We start from the raw sequence: 9,740 nt of genomic DNA on the forward strand, positions 1-9,740 counted from the left end.
TCTACATATAAAACTAGTCAGAAGAGTCTGTTCTGTAATGGTCTACAGACAGAGTAGGTAGAGGTCCTTCACTGTCTCCTGCCGGTCCATATTCCACCCAAACACATCTTTACATCACCTAAAGTCATGGAAACTTCACCTGTATCTGCTCAGAAACCCAGCAGTGATGTTCGTCCTGGAGGCTATTTTAGGTCACAGAGAGCTCTGTGTACTCAGCTGTGACTGCAAACAGTTAATCAGTCTCAGACTTCTAATCTCCAGTTTGACCTCAGCATCACCTCCCAGCTCTGCCTTTTCCTGGGCTGATTTCCCATCGAGCAGACTTCCTCCCCCATGTGAAACGGCTAAGCTGAATAAACTGACAGGGTCGACCCCTGCGGCCACAAAGCCAAGTCTGCAAATCTCCCATCTTAGGCTATTTAAAGACCCTGCTGATCAGACAGGACTCAACGGAGCTTCATTAGCTTCTAGAGTCCTACATCCAAGTCATGTGACGTCCAGCCTGAAGTCTGACCAACCTAAGCTAAAGCTTTGTTTAGAACAAGGACGTCATAAAGAAGAAGTTTTCATCTTGCTGATTGTTGCTGCCACTCAGGAACCAGTTCATAGAACGTGTCAGCTTACAGCTTTCTGGTCTGTCCTTGAAGCTAAACAACCATACAGGTGGTGTCTCTACCCTCTGACAGGCTGCACAGGTGACAGGTGAGCTGTTATAAAACTTAGACTTTGGTTTTACTACAAAAATGCTTGGTTAGGTTAAGGGATAGATCATGGTTTGGGTACAAACTCATTTAGGGGACCGTCCTCATTGGTTACAGTAGGTAACATGATTGGTTAACTAAACAGGATAGGAACAGCAGTATTTTGTTCTGTCAGGCCATACATCATATAAAATCCTAACTACACCAACTTGGTGGCTCAAACAGTCGGATGTAATCCTGTCATTGGCCAGTTAGCTCCTGGGAAATACCAACTGACCTGCACTGAAAATGAAACTGAAAGTTCTGCAGGGGATCAGGATCCTGCATTAAGGCAGTGCTGGTAGATTTTTGTTTCTTGGTTTGGTTGACTGTTAGTTTTTATGGTGGATTATTAATTTAATAGCAGAGCTTGTCTTCCTGCTAGTGTTCCACCCTAACCCTGGATCTCTGAAGTTGGAATGAGGGCTTTAGATGCTGCTAGACGTAGCGCCGCCTTAAAGGTAATGTGGTGCTTTTTCCCCCACAGACAACACAGTGGATTACTGTTTAACAACTGGCTCTGTGGAAATGATCCAAAACATGCTGTTGGTTTCACACTATTCATTGTATTTATACACAATTTTATGTAGAAGAAAATGCCACAGGTACCTTTAAACATGGGCTGAGAGCTCCTCAGCTAAATGCTAGCTGTCTTTAAGGTGGACTGAAGCATCCCAGCTGAGGATGGAAACATCAGCACTGAGATTGATTAAAGCGGATAAGATTTGCTGAAAATTGTACTCGCAATTATACTAAAAAAGGAACTCAAAATGTAATGTAATCTTTTTCTCTCTTATACATTAAAACAACAAAACCCTGTTTGAGGCCGTCTGAGTTCTATGCTCTGCAGAGTGGGCTTCTTTTATCTAAGAGAAAAATCATCTTCTTTTAATCTCCAACTCGACTTTCTGTCATGATTTTATAATTATAACTCATTTTCTCTGAGTTTGTGACCTAAATATGAGAATTTATGCACAGAGTTTTATAATACGTCAGACACAAGGGTTGTAATGTGCAGTTATGTTTTAGTGATACCAGTTTTTAGCGTGTTAGTATTCTTATAAAACAAAGAAAATGCAGATGTGTGATTCTGTTGATCTTCACTGTGAACAAGCTGACCTCAGAACAGGAAACAACACAACCTTTATGTGTTCTGATGTCGGAAATGTCCAACATGCTGTCAGTTCATGTTGGTGTTTCCATCGGGGAAGTAAAACCACACGAGGACGTTCCCTCCCCTCTGATCGGTCAGCTGACGGAGATTTATACGGTTAAATCTGCACAACATGAAGGACCGTGAAGGGACAGAAAACACTTTACAAATGAGGTCAGAAATGAAAAACATAAATCACATGACCTGCAGTTCCACCTTTGGCCTCCATGCCATCCATCAGTAGTTATCCTGATCCGTTCCAGGCCCTAACTGAAGCGTTATTCTCCTTTTCCCACAGTAGAGACGTAACATCGCTGCTATATCAGTCTGGTAAAGCTTCATTCAGACTTAGAGAACTTTTAAATTCATGTTCTTTGCAGCTTCGGTGCTTCAGATGACCAGCCCAGTGGTGGAGAGATCCACAAAAAGTGATGTTTGTGTTTCAAAGAAGATGAAACAGAACATCAGGTCTGGTATAACAATGCACTGATAAACAGAAGACTGTCTCAAAGCAGTCTGCTGTGGTGACAAAGACTGTGCCATTCAGGTCTGATCAGATTCCTCCAGCTCTGTCCTTAGCCTTCTGCTGTCAGGATCTCCTGTCTTTGGGAAACAACAGACTGTCAAACTGTCTAAGTAACTCATTCATACATGACAAACAGTGAACATTCAGTCTGTGTGGTTATAAACTCTTACTTTACCTGCTATAGAACTACTGATTTAACTCAGTGATGACAGTTCCAGTCACAGCACTCCCTAACATCTGATGTAATCATGACGAGGAACAGGAGAACGTGAAGTAACGTCCTCCCAGAGCCCAAAGGTGTAGCAGGATGTCAGGGTGGATGGACGGGTTAACAGCTGTTCATCTCACCTCAAACTGATCATCTGCAGATTTGTTTAGCAGCTCATGACCTTCACTGCAGGTTCATTATCAGAACCTGGACCACAAATGTCCATTAACTTTAACATTATATTTATTTTAACCCAGATACAGGTATTTTTCTCAATCTGACTGAGTTTTTTTGTGTCCAGCAGTCACATCTCTAAATGTTCAGCTCTGAGTATTTATGACGTCTAACAGCTCATCTGTGTCGACTCTTTTTCCATCTTGTGAATGAAACCATGTCAGTATTCTGGAGCTAACACCAGAACCGATGTCAGAGAGTTTGGTTTCAACACAGACTCTGGTGTAAATTTGCTGTTTACGTGTGTTTGAGGAGATCTAAGTGAAACACAGCTGACCTTCATGTTCTGCTGTTGTCCTTCCTTTTCCACTGAACGTTTGACTGAACGCAGCTTCACGTGTTTCTGCTGTCAGGATGCAAACAGCTGAAAAAACAACCTCCTCCTCTCACTTCCTCTTCCTCTCTCTGCTTACATCAGCTGATCAGAGAGGAGGCAGAACGTCATGAAGCTGTGAAACCCGACCAGAGACCTTCAGCTGGATGAGCAGCTTCATCACAGTTCATGTTCAGATCATCTTCGCTTTGAGCTTCACAGCACCAATTCTGCAGGTACGACTAGAACAGACTGAGTTACTGTCTAAATACTAACAACAGGTACCGGAGGATGAAAACATTTCTGTCAAAGATCTGATCTTCTGACTCTTCAGCAGCATCAGTTTGAACTCTTGAATTTCCCTTGGGATAAATAATCTATCTGTCTATCTATCTATCTATCGATCTATCGATCTATCTATCGATCGATCTATCTGAATTAGTGTGTTTCTACAGAAATCAGTCTTCAATGTGTCACTGCTCTACCGTTACATCAAATAAAACAGTTTTAAGATGTAATTTAAACAGGTTGTATCTGCATATATCAACTTTGAATGACCTTACTGCAATGACAGGTTTTATCATTGAATGTCCTCAAATAATTTAAGAAATTACAGACAGAAATAATTTGAAGAATTTCTATGAGCATTTTAAAGTTTTCCTAATGATGAATTTCAGTGATTTCAGTGTCCAACCTGATGCTAAGGACATTAAGTTAATTTAAAACAATCTAACAAAACAAGTAGTGATATATGTCTTATTACAGGTTTTATGATGAGCTTTAATGCAACAGTCATTTTTGACCGGGAACAATAAATTGTTTAACATGGAACGAACACAGCATGAGGGTTAATGACAGCATCAGGGTTTATAGGTGCTAACTGACAGCATGCTAACCTGCTAAACTAAGATGGTTACCGTAGTAACCCGTATATTACAATGTTAACATGCTATGACACTGCTTTCTATGGAAACAGTTTTTCATTTATAATTACTAAATTCTGTTTTATGTTCTATGACTAACGTTATCTGCTTTCCTTTATGACCTTATAAAATTGTCCAATAAGTTTTTTTAAATGTCTATTACAAAATGTTATAATAATAATAGTTATTATTATTATTGTTGTTGTTTTTATTATTGTTGTTGTTGTTATTATTACTATTATTCCTTTCTATGACTACTCGTTTTAATTGCCTGTTTTTAGTTCTTTTTTTCATAATTTCCTGTTAGCTAAACATGTTAAATACTTTACAGACTGGGAATAAGGGGAACATTCATGAGATAATCTAAGGGTTCCGCTCATTAAAATGCTTTAATTACAGCAGGATGTGAGGAAAAAACAGGTGGAAGTGAAACTGGTTTTATGTTCAGTGTGCAGCTCTCCATTTGTTTACAGTCAGCTCAGCTTCATAGTCTGCCTGGTAACAGCGGCTGAATTCTGGGATTGGCTGCTGGTCTGGAGACGTCACGCGTGCCTGGTAGTGGGACTGGAATGCAGAAGAAAGATCTAACAGCCATGCAGCTGCAAGAGCTGTGATGTTTTCTATGTTAACCTGACATTTTGCATGCAGACTGGAGTGGTTAATTTGGGGAGAAGACATTTTTTTGTAAATAAATAAATAGAAATGAAATAAATCGACAGAAGCAAAGTAAAAAGGCTTGAACTAGTCTTCTAAAAGTGATCCTGTGGTTGGCACATGTGCTGCTCTGCTCTCCAGACTGAGCTCCGTGCACGTCCACAGACTGCATGTGCATAGATAGGAGGTAGCTCTAGTGTTTCTAGAAGCTCTATGAGCAAAGATAGGAGAAATGGAGAAGAGCTCTCACTTTGTCACCAATTCTAAGGATCCCATCTGAACCCCAGTTTATCTTAAAGCCAGACCTCAATGTGTGTGTTTGAATATTATTTTTTTCTTATTTTACATATATATATATATATATATATATATATATATATATATATATGGGTGCTCCCTGCTGTTCCTCTGAGGCTGAACCGTGTATTTTCTGTGTACTACTACTATGAGGCCGAACCTTGTATTTCCTGTCCTCCATGCAGCAGCCCTCTGTGTTGTGATGCTGACGTGAGTGACGCCTCTTCGAGGACGTACCATCTTCGTGTGAACGCGCCCGAGGGGTCGTCGAAGAATCCAGTAAACAGAACCCTGGGGCACGAGCCGAGTGACGGCGCTGACGTCACGGCCCTACACTGAGAGCTCGCGCTGAGTTGTAAGCGCGAGCTCATACGGTGGCGCGCCTCGGCAGCGGACACAGCTATGAGCTCCGGTCGGTGCCGCTCCGCCGCTTTTTGAGGGAATTAACGCCGAGTTTTGGTCCGTTTCTGGGTTATTCTTTCTGTCCCAGCCGCGTAAAGAACCCGGCGGATTCTGGAGAGTTTTCCAGTCGCCCCGGAGCTACAACATGTCATCCGCGGCGGTCGCTGCCTCCAGGAGGCAGTCCTGCTATCTGTGCGATCTGCCCCGCATGCCGTGGGCGATGATCTGGGATTTTACGGAGCCCGTCTGCCGTGGATGTGTGAACTACGAGGGTGCGGACCGGATTGAATTTGTTATCGAAACCGCCCGGCAGCTGAAGAGAGCGCACGGCTTTCAGGAGGGTCGCTCTCCGGGCCCAGGGAAGCCCCAGCACGGCGGGAAGGACATCAACCACTCGGCCGGAGACCCGGGCTCCCGTCCACCACAACCTCTGGACCGCTACCCGCTGTCGGACCGGCCGCCCCGGCTGGGCCCGGAGTACCAGGGCGGCCGGCAGGCCAACGGCCTTCCCGTGCCGAATGGATTTCCTAAACCCGATGAGCCTCCGGAACTGAACCGCCAAAGCCCCAACCCCCGCAGGACTAGCACGGTTCCTCCCAACCTGGTTCCGCTGGTGAACGGCGGCATTCCGGCCGGACATCCGCTCAACGGCCGCCCGGCTCAGATGGGGCTTCCCGGGGCTCTGGTCGGGCCGGGCCTCGGGGAGCACGGGAAGCGTCCGGAGGAGCTGAAAGAGAAACACAGGCCGGACAGCCTGTCCGACATGTCGGACCACAAGGACTGGATCGGTAAAGGGAAGACGGTCAGGGACCTGATGGCGCTGCACACGTTCGACAGCCGGTTTAAGAAGGAGGCCGCCATGCAGAGAGTCCTGTACGAGACCGGCTCCAAAGGTAGGACCTGGTTCTGGACGGAGTCTAGGGTTTTAGCTCTGGTAGGAGACCCTCTAACGGTAGGACCTGGTTATGGACGGGTTTTAGTTCTGGTACGAGACCACCTGTAAAGGTTGGACCTTTTTAGACCCTGGTTCTGGTTCAGCTGCAGCAGGTTCATCTAAAGGTAGGACCCTGGTTCTAGTTCAGGTCTGTTCCGGGCGGGTTTTAGGGTTTTAGTTCTGGTTCTGGATCAACTGAAGCATGAACTAAAGCAGCAGAAATCCACAGTCAGCGTTTTGTTCTCCATGTGTTCAGAGCCGTGCACGCGCTCACCTCTGTGCACGTGGAGGTTTGGCAGAGAACAGTCATTATTATTAATAACTGCTATGACAGTTATTATTATTATTATTATTATTATTATTATTATAGAAGCTGTGTTATTCTCTGTTTGGTTCTTTATTGTTATTGTTATTTTATTATGAAGCAGTTATTATTGTTATTGTTGTTGTTGTTGTTGTTGTCCTTATTTTTATAGAAGCAGTGTTATTCTCTGGTTGGTTCTTTATAGAATCAGTTCTTATTGTTATTACTATAGAAGCAGTGTTGGTAGAAGGATGCTGAGTTTCCCACTGCCAGGCAGGAGGCCTAGAGGAAGACCAAAGAGGAGGTTTATGGATGTGGTTAAAGAGGACATGAAGGTAGTTGGTGTGAGAGAAGAGGATGCAGCAGACAGGGTTAGATGGAGGCAATTGATTCACTGTGGCGACCCCTGAAGGGAAAAGCTGAAAGGAAAAGAAGAAGAAGATAGAAGCAGTGTTATTCTCTGTGGTTCTCCATAGCAGCAGTTATTATTATTATTATTGTTATTGTTATTTTATTATAAATCAGTTATTATTATTATTGTTGTTGTTATTATTCTCCTTATTTTTATAGAAGCAGTGTTATTCTCTGTTTTGTTCTTTATAGAAACAGTTATTGTTGTTGTTATTATTATTATTATTATAAAAGCAGTTATTCTCTGTGTGGTTCTTTATAAATGCAGTTGTCATTGTTCTTATTATTATTATTATTATTATTGCAGAAGCAGTTATTCTCTGGTTCTCCATAGCAGCAGTTGTTATTATTAATTAATATTGTTATTATTATTATAGAACCACTTATTCTCTGGTTCTCCAGAGCAGCCTGCTGGGCTTTTGTGTGTACAGTAGTAGTGGTGGTTAACCTTCCTCCTCTTCCTCAGACCGGGGGAAACATCCTCGTCCTGGGAAGAGGAAGGCGTCTCCGGAGCCAGATGGGGAAGGCAGCGCGTCCAAGATGAACGGAAGTGAGGGTCAGCCGTGGCTCCCATCCCCCTCTGAGGTCCTGAAGATGCCCCCGGCCGCCCTCCCGGCCTTTTCAGCAGCGCCCCCCTCCACCATCTCCCCTCACTCCCGTACCACCCCTCCTGAAGCCGCCACGGCCCAGAACGGCCAGTCCCCATGGCAGCTCTGATCCTGGCCACCGACAATGCCGGCATCGCGGGTTCCCCTAAGGACGGCAGCCAGGTCCACTCCACCACGACGGGCGCAAGGAGGAGCAGCGGCAGCCCGCTGTCGCCGTCCCAGAGGAGGCTGGGCCAGAGGGAGGGTCCTGGAGGCCCCAACCCTTCTGGTCCCGGAGGTCTGGACCCCCATGTCCCGCCTCAGAGCATCCCGGACTCGTCGGTTCCTGGCAGCGTTCCGCTCTGCTGCACTCTGTGCCACGAGCGGCTGGAGGACACTCACTTCGTCCAGTGTCCGTCGGTTCCATCCCATAAGTTCTGCTTCCCCTGCTCCCGGGAGAGCATCAAGCAGCAGGGCGCCACCGGGGAGGTGTACTGCCCCAGCGGGGAGCGCTGCCCCCTGGTGGGCTCCAACGTGCCCTGGGCCTTCATGCAGGGGGAGATAGCCACCATCCTGGCCGGGGACATAAAGGTCAAAAAGGAGAGGGACCCTTAGACGGACACAGGGCTTTTTCTGGGACTTTTTTCTCTTACGGCAACAGCAGCAGGACATTAGACCCAGGACATCCATCACCTTGGAGCCCAGAACTCTGACTGACAGACGGACGTGTACATATCGGACACATGAACATGGCTGTATCATTTTTGATTTTTCTTTTTCAGTACGTTGTGTTTCTATATTTTTGACGATAAAGGTATGTACTCGTCCTGAGACTGTTTTTTAATCTGTGGACGTCCTTTAGGTCTGTGGACGTCCATTAGGTCTGTGGATGTCCTTTAGGTCTGGGGGCGTCCTTTAGGTCTGGAGGCGTCCTTTAGGTCTGGAGACGTCCTTTAGGTCTGGAGACGTCCTTTAGGTTTGGGGGCGTCCTTTAGGTCTGGAGACGTCCTTTAGGTCTGTGGGCGTCCTTTAGGTCTGGGGGCGTCCTTTAGGTCTGGAGACGTCCTTTAGGTCTGGAGGCGTCCTTTAGGTCTGGAGGCGTCCTTTAGGTCTGGAGACGTCCTTTAGGTCTGGAGGCGTCCTTTAGGTCTGGAGGCGTCCTTTAGGTCTGGAGACGTCCTTTAGGTCTGGAGACGTCCTTTAGGTCTGGGGGCGTCCTTTAGGTCTGGAGACGTCCTTTAGGTCTGTGGGCGTCCTTTAGGTCTGGAGACGTCCTTTAGGTCTGGGGGCGTCCTTTAGGTCTGGAGGCGTCCTTTAGGTCTGGAGACGTCCTTTAGGTCTGGAGACGTCCTTTAGGTCTGGAGACGTCCTTTAGGTCTGGGGACGTCCTGTCAGACGTAGAATGTGATTAATCCAAGCACTTGGCAAAAACTAATAAAAAAGTAAAGAAATGCTTCCAGCTGTACATGTATGCACTTGTTTAAGAAAAAAACTTGCCAAATACAGTTTCAGACCTTTAATAACACCTACAGTCTCTGCTTTGCTTATTTTCATTAATCAGGAGTTAGATGGAGTTACAGCCTGGTGGTGAATGCAATAGTACCCCCAGCAGGGGCAGACTGGCCTCCAGTGTTGTGAGGGTGGATAGAGGAGGGAAGGTAGAGGAGGGGAGATAGAGGGGGGTAGATACAGGAGGGTAGATATAAGGGGGACAGAATTGTTGCATAAAGCCTGTGGACAGTAACTCGTGGACGGTCGAGGCTTCTCGTCCTGCTCAGTGATAAGAGGACCTAAAAATAGTCGTGTGTGAAAATGCGACGGCTTTAAAGTGACGCGTTGGTTCACATCCTCTGCCTCGATGCATTTCACTCCTAATCCGGTGTTGACTCGTCTGGATGCTTTGTTTTCCTGCTGACTTACTCAGAAACAGCCTCTGGTTAGACCTGGCAGCAGATCAGGGCTCTTCCTGAACCCACGCCCTGATTCCACTGAAAACATACTGGAGAAATGAGGTCATGAGCTGGGAGGCCGTCAGCAGGTTTTCACATAGCTCT

The 9,740-nt window shown here is 45.9% G+C and overlaps 1 protein-coding gene across 1 annotated transcript; it reads left to right on the plus strand.

Annotated features, from left to right (window-relative positions):
• The first annotated feature begins 5,319 nt into the window (after positions 1-5,319).
• On the plus strand, positions 5,320-9,211 carry irf2bp2b (interferon regulatory factor 2 binding protein 2b). Its single transcript, XM_051945408.1, is given in 3 exon segments — positions 5,320-6,343; positions 7,566-7,796; positions 7,799-9,211. Coding segments are annotated over 3 exon segments (1,482 nt in total). The 5' UTR covers positions 5,320-5,595; the 3' UTR covers positions 8,302-9,211.
• The last annotated feature ends 529 nt before the right edge of the window (positions 9,212-9,740 follow it).

This window comes from Acanthochromis polyacanthus, chromosome 3 (genome assembly GCF_021347895.1).
Source record: "Acanthochromis polyacanthus isolate Apoly-LR-REF ecotype Palm Island chromosome 3, KAUST_Apoly_ChrSc, whole genome shotgun sequence".
NCBI classification, from domain to species: domain Eukaryota; kingdom Metazoa; phylum Chordata; class Actinopteri; family Pomacentridae; genus Acanthochromis; species Acanthochromis polyacanthus.